This window comes from Pygoscelis adeliae, unplaced genomic scaffold, assembly GCF_000699105.1.
Source record: "Pygoscelis adeliae isolate BGI_AS28 unplaced genomic scaffold, ASM69910v1 Scaffold256, whole genome shotgun sequence".
NCBI classification, from domain to species: domain Eukaryota; kingdom Metazoa; phylum Chordata; class Aves; order Sphenisciformes; family Spheniscidae; genus Pygoscelis; species Pygoscelis adeliae.
This window is the reverse complement of record NW_008824996.1, coordinates 1,529,645-1,543,573: the sequence shown is the minus strand read 5'-3', so window position 1 is coordinate 1,543,573 and position 13,929 is coordinate 1,529,645. Positions and strand designations below refer to the sequence as shown.

Below are 13,929 nucleotides of genomic sequence, written 5' to 3'. Positions count from 1 at the left end.
CCCTCTTCTCTGGAGGGCTGTTGTTAACATTTTACTCGGGCATAGAAAAATGTCTTTGGGATGGTCTCGGCTTGCTTTGAACTCCCTAGTCATTATTGCAAAGAAGGTAACTCCCATGAATAGCAACGCTGTCAGGTGTGGGTTGAGCCTGAAAATCAGGATTGGTAGAGGAGGAGTTCTGCATCGCCCAGTGACAAGACAGGGCGCTGCAGCCTGTTCCTGGAACGCTTCAGAAAGGAAAATAGTAATTGTGCGACCGTTTTACAGGTGTTGCAGGTGGCCGCAGACGACGTCAGCAGGGCTGGATACGTCCTTAGAAACACTCCCCCGTGCTAACCTTGCACAAGGTCTGCCAGCGGAGTCCAGCAGTTCGTGCAAAGCATCTTCGTGTTGTCATCATAAACACGGGCCGATCCCCTGATTTTTAGTCATTGTAACAGAGCCATTCAACTCTACATTTTATATTATGTTTACATGATCTTGTAAAAAGTCGCAAAAAAAAAAGTTTAAAACTTTACTGTGACAATTCAGCAAAATTCTTGTGTAATCTATAGGAGAAGTGTTTATGTCAGCATAATAGCTCCAGTTTCAGGTAGCTTAAACAAGAAAAATACTCAGCCAAAGTATAATCTGGCTTCGGCTAATTTAAATAATTGCAGGCTTGTGGGGCCTTGCCAGGTCTTGTAATGCAGGCAATGAGATCAGTGATGATGTAGCAAGGGTAAGACAGAGCTGCCTCGATGGAAAGCTTTGTATGAGCTTTTAGTCTTTCTGCACAGCTCCATTAACAGACCAACAGTGACACAGAAACACCCATGGATATTTCTTTGTATGTCTCCATGAAGTTCACATACCATTAGCCGAAAACTTAAACACCTTACGTGAAAAAAAAGCTTTCAGTATCTCGCTTAACAAATTTGTCGATGGATAATGAATTGCTTACTCCTAAGTATTTTGTACATCCAGTTGTTCGTAATGTTGAATAAGAGTCTGAAGAAAGTTTTAGATAGCATTTTTCAGTGGGATGCTTAACTCTTTCCTACAGTTTTCTGACCTTTCTTGAAATCCTCGTTATTAGCTTTTCTGATCAGAGGCAGTTCTGTCCAGCGTCCATCAGTGTTATTCTTGAATTCAGAAACTTGATAAAAAGCCCGGTGTTAAGAACTCCATCTCCCAAAGAGCTTGTACTGAGCTCTTACATGTGCATGTTGTGTATTGCTTCCCTGCCTCTTACGAAGACCAGTAGTTCTGAGTGTAGAACAGACAAGGTAGCTGCTTTTCTTTCTTGCTAGAAGGAAATAAGCTAGAGTAACTTCACTACCATGTTTAACTCTTTGCTGTGGTTGTCTAGATAAAGTGTATTTCTTTTTACATCTGCGTGTAAGGATGTGTGCATTTATAAGTACGCATACACAAACACACTTCACGTCTTTTTTCCTAAATGGAATAATTTGCTTTTAAGAACAAATTGCTTGTAAATGAACAAAGATGCTGTGCATGTTAAAAATACCGACTTCTTTTTCTGCCGTCTAGACCTGGAATAAGATAATTTGTGTGGTTTTTTTTGTTGTTGTTGGGTTTTTTTAATTTTTTTTTAATTAATTAGAAAAGGGGACAGCCATAGCCCGTACATCTGCTTTTAAGATAAATCTTTATAGCTACAATTCTTCAAACTGCTTATTCAGCTCATTAAATTAGTAACAAGGCAGCAAAGAAATGCTAATTTGCTATTTGAAAAGATAGAAGCTATTAAAGGTTTCGCCCTTACAAAGCTCTGTCTTCATTTATTTATTAAGTCATTGGAAAAAAAAGACATCTGACATGTACACCTGATCGGCACAGCTGGACTTGGGAAACAAAGTGATTTTTTTACATCACCTTTGCGTGGGGATTGATCCAAAAGCTTAGGTTCCAAGCGTAACCGAAACGATTATTCTGCAGTCGGTGACACCAGATCTCTGCACTGGCTCCCACGGCAGTACAAATGTTGGTTCACAAATTCCGTACGAATTCAGACACACAGTACAGTCATATTCTGTCAAATGAGCCAGGGCACGATCCGAAATTTCTCAAGTATGGTGTTACTTGCCGAAGGATGGGGAAAATGAAGTCTGTTCTGAAGCCTGTCTGTACAAAGGCTGTTTGTGGATGAAAATTTTGAGCTGGGCTCGCCACTGCAAAAATAGCTTCACTGGGTGCAACTGGGCGTTTGTGTTCCAACATAATTCCTTGCCTGTGTCAGCCTGTTTGTGATGCCGTACAGGGAACCGACTGCGCTGGCTGAAAAATAACCAGTTTTAGGGGGAGGAGGGAAGGCTCTTCATTTTCATCCGTGTTAGTTTTCAGTTCAGTACTAAAAGCCCTACTATCAGATTTCCTCTGTTCGTGAAGCTGCCCTTTGAATGGCTCTGAACTTGAGATTCTTTATCTGCCCAACAATTCAGTCTGCCTGCTGACAGTGCAGTGCTGTCATGGCCCCTTCCAGCCAGTCCTTGCTCTTGCTCTGCAACCCAGCAGGACAACACAAAACCCCCAAAAAGGCATGATTTGGAATGGAAAAAATTGCTAATTTACAAATCTGGAAGAGAGACCTTATTTTTTGGATATTATTTCCGTTCAAGATTGCACCACTAACAAGCGCAAGTTATTTCACTGAAAGTCATATTCTCTATTAGCCCTCTTGATGAAGACGGACTTCAGTTCGCCTTGAAAACCTTCCCATCTGAAGTAATCCTATTACACCGAGCAGTAAGTTTCTGTGGTTCTCAACAGTGGAAGCTAGCCAGAGCACAGGAGCTCATCAGTGGACTTGCAATTGTGAAACTCACTTCTGAAGGGAACAGGGTAACGCCATGCTGTCCTCAAGAATGAAGTGAGAAGCCTAATTCTTCAGTAGCCTCCCTCCGGTAACATCAGAAAGCTAAATTATACGTGAAAGTAAGACAAATGGTGGGGAACCAAAGGAGAAATAAAACCGGTGCATATTTCCCGCAAGTTCTGTGTTGCTGAAATACGAGAAGAAACAAGATTTAAACATTAATGTGAACTTTTTACAGTTTCAGTTTATATTTAGATGTAAACAAGAAAGCAAAAAATGTACTTTTGGTGCCATGCTTTTATTTAAATGAAAGGAAAAAACTACACTGTACCACATAAGTAGCAATGACAATATTTTACAGCACAGCATTTGAAAAAATATGGAAGCTATGCTCCATAGAGGTGGACACGTAAGCACACAATACACTGTACATTTTTCAACAGTGCCCATTAAATCATAATTAAATAGCTGAATTTGGCTTTAAACAGCCAAATAATAAAAACTAACAGTCATACTAACATTACAAAAAAAAAATCAGTAGCTATTATGACTGTTAGAATATGAAATTTTGCTCCAAAAACTAAGATGAGAGTTTGGCAATTCAGTCATAGCAACAATAATAATACCCCTGATGAAAGCACCAGTGTGTTCTGAAAAGGTCAGTGATAAATACTGGCCTTCATGGAAAGCTTCCTTTTTTTTTTTCTTTTTTCTTTTTTTTCTTTTTTTCCTTTTTTTAAACATGATCCCAACCAAAGATCCACTGTAATTAGAAAATTTGCAGGCTTAAAAAGGAAAAGTGTATCTAGCTTTACTTTTCCTGTATTAAGTAAAACTTTATACTGCGAGCAATGAAATTTTCAACTGCATTATTCACATTCTACTTTTAGACATTGCACAAATCTGTAACCTGTTGACAAACGTAAATTTCATCATACATTCAGATATATTTAAAATGACTCAAAGAACTCCCGTCATGTATTTAAGCTCACTTTGATTTGATCGATGCGTGTCATCTCTATGGTGTTGCAAATCTTCAGTTAAATCATAGTACAGATTTTCAAAATAAAAAGCCTCCCATGATAAAACTTTTTTTGAAGTTATTCACCATACGTGTATCAGTTGATTCCAACCTCCTGGTTTCTTGAATCACTGGCTATTATACACAGCTTCATATTGTTATTCAAGAGGTTCCTACAATGGTATTCGTAGGAACTGTCTAACAGGCAGAATGTGCAAACCCTCTTTCCCCTTTTTCAATATTATTTATATCCTATATACACAATATGTATACACTTGAAATAGAAGAGTTACATATCCTGGTGATACACATGCAAACAGTAGGAATCAGCCAACCACAAATAGTTTTGAGCCACATACATATTAAACATGTATTTTAAAGTGTTTTTTCTTTTTTTTACAGTTTTAACAAATATACATAAATATAAGAACATAAATTACAGTAAAACTGACAGCATTTTTGAGAAAATGTTTATAACCCAGATGCATTGATGCCTAAGGCCTTATAATAATTTAAAAAAAGTACTGTTCTAAACCGCTTAATGACATCTCATTCCTGTGCATCTTTTATATAAGTAAACGAGCACATCATCGTAGTGAGGCATAGTTTCCCTCAAAGCAGTTTAACGAGAGAAATATGAACATAGTTTTAGTCTCCCCATGAAACAGAATGGACTACATACTTACAGCACAATACTGTCTTATGTTAATGTAGTTGTCACAACACTGAAACAGAACAGAATCACAAATCATTCAAGTCTTTTCCTGAGAATGAGATTTTTTTTTTTTCCCCCGACAAATCCTCTGGTGTACGTTATCAAAATAGCCACAGATTTAGGGGAGGCTTCAAGTTTGTAGTTTCTTCTTGTTTTTTCAGAACAGTGCTACGTTAAAAGCAAATTATAGGAGAAACAAACACTGAAACGGAATAGTGATCTATAAAATAATCAAACACTGTTTTGAAATAAAATGCAGCCCTTTATAAATAATACTGACGTATGCCTAGAGTTTGTTTTTGTAAATGGTCATATTATAAATTTATTGAAATGTCACTTAGGCTTTTTTGCCATACGTATTTAAAACCGCCAAGTGTCACACGATGACATCTGTTAGATCGTGTCAAGAAAACAATTCACCAAGACACACTGAAAATTCTTATCAGATGTCTGTTCCCTAGAAAATTGATTTAAGTCTGAGCTGGCAGATCTGAAGGCAGGAAGAATAGACAGTGGCCTGGATCTGAAAATGAATGGGAATTAAGACACACGACTTCTGAAAGATTTGTGACTTTGTGAATTCTGTGATTCTTCTGAATATTTTTAGTGTTCTGTCAGGCAAACATCAGGGACCTAGTTCTGAATGTTTCACAAGTTCCTATTCCTTCCTTGGAGAAGCAGTACCTGACCGTGTGCTCGCTCTTCATCTGGAACAATGCAAAACAACGCACATTTGCTTCAACTGTTTGAGAGGTCTACCAAATCTTTTGACTTTGCGTTTTAATGGTGTTATGAACATGCACATGGTCAGTCATCACATCTCAGATGGTGACTTACTGAAACAGGAGCAACGGCATCACCTAACTATACCCTGAGTTGTTAAATAATTCATCTGAAGGAAACTTCAAGCAGTTCAAAGGTTTTTCCTTCACCATTTAGTCTATAAGCAAATCAGTATTATTTAATTGAAAAAGAATTATAAATGCTCAGGGGAACGAATCTTGATTTTGTTACGGCACACAATAAGGATCTTGCAGAACAGACCCATTCAGCTGTTCTTCAGTGACATACAACTTACCATTCAGTCCTTACTATAAGTCAGTATGCAAAGTTCAATGGTATTGAGAATATTAAGAAGTACTTCTTTAGTGAAAGAAAAAATACTTCAAGACAAGCACAAATACAAACATATAAGGCAACAGATGTAAAAAAAATGTAGTTTGAGTCACTAAAGAGGAACATTCAGTGCTTCAGTGTATCTAATCAAAATACAGAGCAAATATACTCTATATATTGTATTAGCACATACAAATCTCCACACAAGTCAAACATTTCCGTAATCACTCATAATTATTCACCTAAGCGATAATCTTCTGCACTCCTAAACACTGTGTTTACATTCCAGTTGGACATGATAATAGAACTTGGTGTCCAGTTTTAAGTTCTAAGAGTCTTGTTGGCAACTAGAAATCTATTTCCTATAGGCAGTAAAGATGAAGTGCAAGTTTATCATAATTGTCTGAAGCAAATTTTTTCCCATCTACTATGCCTTGGTGGGTAAAAGTTTCTTAGGAGTTACTGGTCTCTTGGTTTGCCACAAATGGCTGTGAATGGTAATCGCATCAACACTGGCAGACAAAGTTTTAGCAGGTATGTGGCTAAATTGCTTCCTGTCAGAGTTGTATTTATACAGTCCCTCTATCATTTTCTTTGTGATAGATTTGGGACCTATTCCCGTTAATTTATTGATTTCTTCAGTATCAGGGCAGTATGTATACAGAGATCGGAACTGGCAGCCTGAATCCCGGAACAAGATTAAGAAATTATTGGCATCGGATTTTTCCATTTCCTTTAAAAGAAAGAAAGAAAGAAAGAAAGAAAGAGATTCACAATATGAATTTTGCATTGTAGTTAGAAAACATTCAAAATCATTGGACTGTGTCATTTTCAATTTGTTTTCTACCAGAGCTGAAACTTATGTCTAACTCTGTCCACTAAAAGACCTTATTTTCAATCATTAGAATTTGCTAAGCTTCACCTATCTGAATTTTGATAAGGTGGCTATCTTTCTCAAGCAAAACATTAGACAATTTCAGCTATACTTGTTTAGTTGCACCTCAAGAACAGACATCCTAACAGATTTTTTGTAGACCAAATAAAAGTTCTTTGATCCATTTCATCAAGCAGGTCTAATAGTTGTGAGTTTGGGAACAGGAAATTTAGATACCTCTAGAGGTGCCCGAAAGATCCTCCAGTGCTGAAATGGAGTTTCACTCATCCCTAAAATCCATTCAAGTTTGGTCAAACCATAAAGTCAGTTGAAGTGTATTAAGCAAGGGTTCTTTATTAGCCGAAACCTTCAGATTCCTATGCCAGCCAGCACAACTTCTACGGGACACGTGTCCTGAACATGTACAGCTTCTACCAAGTGATGTATGCTGCATCCTAGAGTTAAGCGTGACCTTTTTAGAGCTGTTCTTTCCTGGGATTTCTGGGGCTTGTTATGCTCCCAGTTACTTGAACTGAAAGAGGCTGTCTTGATTTCTCACTTGTTATTTCCAAAAAGTAGCTGGAAAGACAGAGAAGGCAGCATCCAGGCATGAATGCAGAAGAATTACGAAGAGAAGAATGGGCAAGAAACACTATCGTGAAATTTATTCTGGAAAAGGAATTAAATCCAGATTCCAAGTACCTGTGTTCTTTGATCTTTTTAATCTGTCAAATTTATCACAGTTGGTAAAAGGGACAGTCCCATTACTCTCAACGCTCAGACTCCATGTTATTCCTTTTGCATGGAAACACACTGGTCCCCGAGTTCTCACCCTTACAATATTTGTGCTTCTTCAGAAAGATTTATACCAGCGTAAGAGAAAAGACTGGAAGGCACCTTTCTTCACACTTCAAATTCAGTAGAAACTCCTGAATTTGCCCTACTGCTTGGAAACTGGAGAAAAGCCTAGGAGGGATGTATTTCAGCTCTTTCTGTTCATGAGAGAGCTGTGCTTTAGTTCCAAAGGTCTCAATCCAAGGATCTGTATGTATAAGGTGGATATTTTTCACGTTACGGAAAACAAGTTTGTGAGCAAATTATAAAAGTCTACATATTGAAGGTCCCACATTAAACAAGCAGTAACTATTAATTAACATGTCAATTAATTCAGCTGCCTGTGCTGCATGTACAATGCAACAGCTACTGTTTCTACAGTACTAGAGAACCTTTCTGTGTACACAGCAAGCAAGTCACAGAAGTTACTCAAGCCTTTCACTAAGAGCTGGCATAACCTGAGAGGATTCCTTTCGATATTTGCATTTATACTTGAGTGTCTTCCCAATGCCTGACTGTGGTTTGACTTAGATGTTTATGCTTTCAGGGAAAAAACACCCTTACCTCCAGTATCTTTTTCTTTTGACCTTCATTTACTTTTCCAGCCAAGCAGCAATGCGCCAGTGCGTTCTGAATTATATACTTATTGGATTTAGCACTGGGTTCTTTGAAGAGCTTTGGTCCTATGGAGGAGGAATGACACATCAGCTAAGTTAATCAACAGGCCAACAAAGAGTTTCTTTAAATGCTGTGAAGTGCTTCTGGTATGGATCTTTTGCACGTGTAAAAATACAAATCCAGGAATAAAACAGAATTAGGCTAGAGACCACAAATTTCACAAACAAGTAAAATGTATTCTTTCAGCTGTTACTGAATTTGCTTACAAATGTGTCTTTTATTATTAAACCATTATTATTGGCAGTCTTGGTAAGTATATTTTCTCTCAGAGGACCTTTTCTATGAACAACAAAACATTTTGCATTTTCTAACTAAACCTGCAGTCATCCAGGAGGGAGAAAATTCTTTCTTTTTCTTCATCTACACCTGTGACTTCAAGGGTGAGAGGTATAACAACGAAGCTGATGCAGTGCTTACAGTAACTGTATAGCCTGTCCACCCTGGAATTCCAGAAATGTTTTACCCAAAACCAGGGATAAAAGATCTGGCCTGACACTTGTCAGGTTATTCTGTCTGTAAAAAGACTTGATTCATTTGGTTGAAGGAGAAATCTCCTCTGTTTTAATTTCTGAAATATATGCATGCCTGTGTCAAGACAATTTGAAAAAAAAAAAGAAAACACCAACATGTAAGTACCAATTCCGAGTCTCAGAAAGGAACATAATATACAAGCAATTACCAATTAAATTTAAGATTAAATCTCAGTTTGTCTATGCTTTGGGGCGAAAAAAACCTAGAATCAACACAAAAAAGCTGTATGAAACCTGACTGACTGAGTGAAGATATTAAATCATGTGAAAAAAGCCTTCTGTTCAATTCCTAGGAACTGTGTATTCCTTCATTTAAAAATAAACTCTACATAATAATCATTAAAAGGTGATCTTCAGCACTATGGGTCTTCATGAGAAAACTCAGCAAGACCTCCCGAGCAAAGTCTCACTATCCCTCCTGTAATTTAATTTGACATGCACGTGGCACAAACTGGCTGAAGTTTCATGGTAAAACAGGTATGTACTTTCTGATTTTCAGAATGAACACTGCCTTTCCAGACTGTAGTCATTTCAGCGGAAAGGAGATAAGATTATTTTAAAAACAAACATTTGCCAGCACAGAGCGAGCTATGCAGGCCCATCAATCAAACCTGATCTCCCTAACAGTTTATTGGAAATACCTAACCTATTTTCCTCTTTACCAAAGTGATATTAGGTAGGCAAAAATGGAGCTTTTATAATCCTGATGACACAAGGTCTTTGCAATACCACATGCAGTATATTCGGAGCAAAGGGATGAAGATACCATTATTATTTGACTCATAATAAAGAATTAGAAGTCAGATTGTAAAGTTTTTAATAAACAACAAAGGATCTGTTTGGAAACAAAGGGTGCAGAATATTTAAATTCACATTACTAGGCAGATTTTTTTCCTGTTGCAATTTGGTTTTTGCTTTTTGTAACTCTATTCTAAACTGGGCTTAAATTTCAACTCTTCTTGCTTTGCTAGAGAGACTACTGAAGTGCACAGTGACCTGTGAGCCCATTTGCTGTTCTGAGCCTAACTGCAGTTTATTCTGGTTATCACAAATGCTACCGAGACAATACTTTTATTTTGGATTTGAAATTTTAACCCTGTATTATTACCATCTATTTTAAAGGAGGTGAAAGTAACATTTCTATGAAAGCATCCTCAATCAAGGTTTAGGAAACCAAATAACGATAATTGAAAACTTTTCATGCATAGAACCACTAATAGCCAGGTACTTTTCTGAATATTGTTGTCACTGACCTGTGTATTCTGTAGCAGAGGCGACTGAGGAAGTTGTAGATGCGTTTTCCCAATCTTTTTCTCCATTACGACTACCACAGCGACTTGGAGATAAGAATCCTTCCACAGACTCAGACCTAAACATTAATTTTAAAATCTATTAAAAAAAGTTACAATGTTCAGCAGAGAAGCCTTCCAATATGAAAGGAAGGCAAACTATATTAAGGTAGAACACAATGATTTGAATTGTAGACTATAAACCTAAATGCACACTGTGTACGGAAGAAATTAACGGATCACTGAGTTCATGTTCTATATAAAGTATTTTGAGCGATGCAAGAAGTTGGTATTTAGGCGAGGTGGATGTTAGTAAGTTTTTGGGGCTGCATCCGAGGGACAGAAACCTAACAGATATTCTAGGCTGTGGAATATTATTACTAAGTGGGAATTGGGGTTACTTTTACACTGGTACTAGCAAAACAATGTTATCTCATGTAGCAAACAAACCAGTTGTTGATAGAATGATGAATGTGAAGTAAAAATTTAGTTCATTTGTACTTATCATTACAACAATTGGCAGTGAGAACTGCTGTATTTAAGACAGCAAAACAATTTCCTTTCTAATTTTTGTTTTCACAGGCAGTAACTTCTGGTGCTGTAATTCTTCAGGCTGTGTCTGCACTCAAATGTGAATAGTTTTGCATTTAAAGGTCTAAGCAAGATTGTCACATTTTCTTAAATTATTACAAGATATTTAAAGTTTTTTTGATTGTGGCTGCTGCAAAAGCCAGTCAAATTTTCAGCTTGGAATGAAAGGTTTTCTAAGCGAGAAGAAAGGCACTACTAGCAAAGAGTAAGGAAAAAAGTGGTATTATAATAACATTTATCTGCACACCAACTTCCGGTAAAATCAGCAATAGATGAAAATTCAATTTATAATATATCCTACACCTTTTGTGGGATATTAGCACCTGCATGAAGGAGACCTCAAAGGTGTCACTGAAATTCACTCAGTGTGATCATCACAAGACAATTCTGATGCGAAGAAAAGGTGAAAGTATGGGTCTGGAAAGATACTGAAAATTCTTTCGGCTCTGTTACTTTCAGCAATTTGTACTGAATTTTATCATGTTTTAAAAGCCTCAACCCCCTAAATCAAATCCAAAGCCAGAGGAAGATGTACTGTTCATTACAAGCATAGTACAGCACTGTACGACTAAAACTGCATAGATCTCCTGTATAGTCTGTGTAGATAAACAACATCAAGCCTTTTCTAATAGCTAATATAGTTGGAAGAAATCCCCCCCTCAATCAAAACTGATCATTTTTAAGAGGTGACATGAGATGTTACGCTACTTGGATCGTTCTATTAACGTTCCCTATGTAATAACCAGAAAGTCAGTTCTCAAGACATCAAGGAAATTGACAAGTCAACTGAAAACGGCTGCAGGCATGTCAGAGTTGATGAGCGATGCGTAGTGGCCATGAAAACATGACATGTGATAGCGTAACATGTAGTACTCCTTATCAACCCCCTTCTCCCAGTTCGCCTTTCTTCCCTACTTCTTTTCTGTACAAAAAAATAGTATTTCTCTGAATATAATTAAGTAGTTACACAGAAATAATAATTTTCCTCTGAATTATAATATAGATTTTGTACATAAAATTAAGAACTTTCTGTTATTCTCTTTTTATTTCATTTTCAGATGATTTTTAATGAAAAATAAACTCTGGCGTTTGGAAAGGGCTGAAGTCCTAGTGCACATTTAATACTTCCCTGTATGACTGTTAAGGGGAAAAAAAACAGAAAAGAAGCTTCTATGTTAAAAAAAGAAAAGAAACTATGTAGCTGCACATAGCATACAGGTTTAATAAAATATCTACAAGTTGAGACTTAAATACAAGCAGGTGAATTAAAGAGGCTGTGTGAATAGCATTTTGTTTTGACCTCATTTATAGCTGCCCAACTGGTTTACTTGGTAAAATTTGTGAAACAAATGATCACGGCTTGGTTCCCTAATGCCTGACAGTGGAGATAATCAATGTCTCAAATCAGGAAAACATACCTGTTCTTGGAGTACACAATATATACATGACCTCTTTAAAATTCATGCTAGTTTTACATAGCTGATTATCAAATTTTATTAAATGAAACGGTTATTTTAGCTTTACCTTGGTGTTCTCTTGCCTGACTGCACACTCTCATTGTCCCCTGTATTCAGCGATGCCAATGAAAGACTAGATACTGAAAAAACACGATAAAGCTGTGAACCTGGATAAAAACAAAGTTAAGGCTTATAAACCTATGCAAGTAGTAGAGTCTGTTCATTAGACCCAACACCAGCATCAGAAAGTCGGTAAGAGCTTTTATATACGAGACTCTTACACCCGTACACGATATACCTGCATGCATATGTGGTGCGCTTCACCTAAACGCTTGCTGACACCCAGCCATTGGCAGCCGCCTGGGATGGTCTCAGACTAAGCATTAATGTGAAGCATGGGCATGGGACTATTGGCACTATGCAAATCCAGAATGCAATCAAAGTTAATAAGCCCTCATGAAAGAGAGCTTAAGAGACTTAACTTAAAGCTTGGGGTGGATTCTCGGAAGGTGTTAAGGGAATACTTAAAATTACACTGGAAGGTGGAGGGAAGCAGCTAGAGAAAATGCAGCAGAATAACGATGCTGTAACAAAAAGGATCACTGAGCAGCCTGGTTACTTTTTTCCAACTGTAAATTGGCAATACTTCTTCCAATCAGTACTGCAGTTACATGATATCTAAAAGAGTGCTAAATTGTTCCACATGATTAGTGTTGCTATGCTCATAACTATACATGCAGTAGGTCAGCGTGCGAAATAGAAAAACACATGAAATTAAAAAGTAACTTTTTAATTTTAATTTTGTCTGTATTAAGCGGGAGTTTAAGTACTCTTACCTTACGATCACCATTTTATTTATCCATCTCTTATCTCCCAACTTTTATTCATTCTTAGCTCTACAGGTGCAAGAAGAGGTTAGTGAAGAACACATGGGTGCGCATGAAACTTGCAACACACGTTGGTGCTTCCACTGGGTTTTCATACAGTTAACCTTTTTGTTTGTCGATATATGCATGCATGCATAGCAGGTAAGCGACACTCATCTTTTAATTTCTATTGGCAAATTTTGTTTTCCAGTTTGGTCACGTGCAGCTTCAATTTAGCACAAGGCACTAATAAATGCACGTGCTTGTTAGTACCAAACAACAAGCTGGTGTTTTAGCATGAACAGACTCTTTTCCCACATGAACATTTGTTACCTGGTGGACCTTTGATTGGCGTCTTAGGTGATTCAATATGATCTCTGTGAATAGATTTTGGACGTGGCTTTTTTTGTTTGATTGAGAGGGAACGTGGCTTTATGACAGTATCCATTTCTTCCATAAGCTTTAGTTGTTTCCTTCTCATATATTCCTGCTTTATAAATTCTCGCCGTGCTCGTTCATCCTCCTTCTTCTGACGTTCTTCTTCTGTTTTGCGTCTAAAAAAATTATCAAATAAATTCAGCAGTAGACACTTTCCAAATTAACAGTTTTAGCTAGGACAGTGAGGACAACACAGGCATCAGATTTTTGGAACTTCAGACTTCTCAGACATCAGTAAGAGGAACTTGCTTTTTTTACAATTTTCAGACAGTTTAAACTTTTTGGGATACTGTTACTAGTAAAGTCATAACCGTATTTATTAGCGTGACTGCTGTAACTGAGCGAGCATTGTGCATTTGTGCAGAAAGAAGCCCAAAGTGATACGCTCTCCCTCAGAATATAAAGGGCAGGGCAGGGCAGGGCAGTGCTCCGAGGAGCTTCACTCAGGCCAGCAGAGCTCATGGGTTGAGTCTGAGCTACAGACTGATGCCACCTGCCAGCTGGCATGTGTCTTCAGCTGGGCTCCTCAGCACATCTGGCTCTAGGATTAAATATCTTGCATATTAAGATGCAATTTTTTGACATGGAAGTTCCACTTTTAACTAAACCAGACATTTTTACGTTCACTGTTACTGATAATTTGGATCAGGACATGTAGTTTTACCTTGTCTCTTCCTTCTTATGTTCTAGTTCTGCTTCCAG

The 13,929-nt window shown here is 37.4% G+C and overlaps 1 protein-coding gene across 1 annotated transcript in view; it reads right to left on the bottom strand.

Moving 5' to 3' along the window:
- Positions 1-3,100: 3,100 nt before the first annotated feature.
- The window catches only part of CAMSAP2 (calmodulin regulated spectrin-associated protein family, member 2), a 92,859-nt gene continuing 82,030 nt past the window's right edge, over positions 3,101-13,929 (bottom strand). The window contains 6 exon segments of the mRNA XM_009326170.1: positions 3,101-6,403; positions 7,943-8,061; positions 9,840-9,955; positions 11,991-12,063; positions 13,123-13,343; positions 13,892-13,929. The exon segment at positions 13,892-13,929 is cut by the window's right edge and continues 27 nt beyond it. Of these exon segments, the coding sequence (XP_009324445.1) occupies positions 6,098-6,403; positions 7,943-8,061; positions 9,840-9,955; positions 11,991-12,063; positions 13,123-13,343; positions 13,892-13,929 (873 nt within the window). The 3' untranslated portion in view covers positions 3,101-6,097.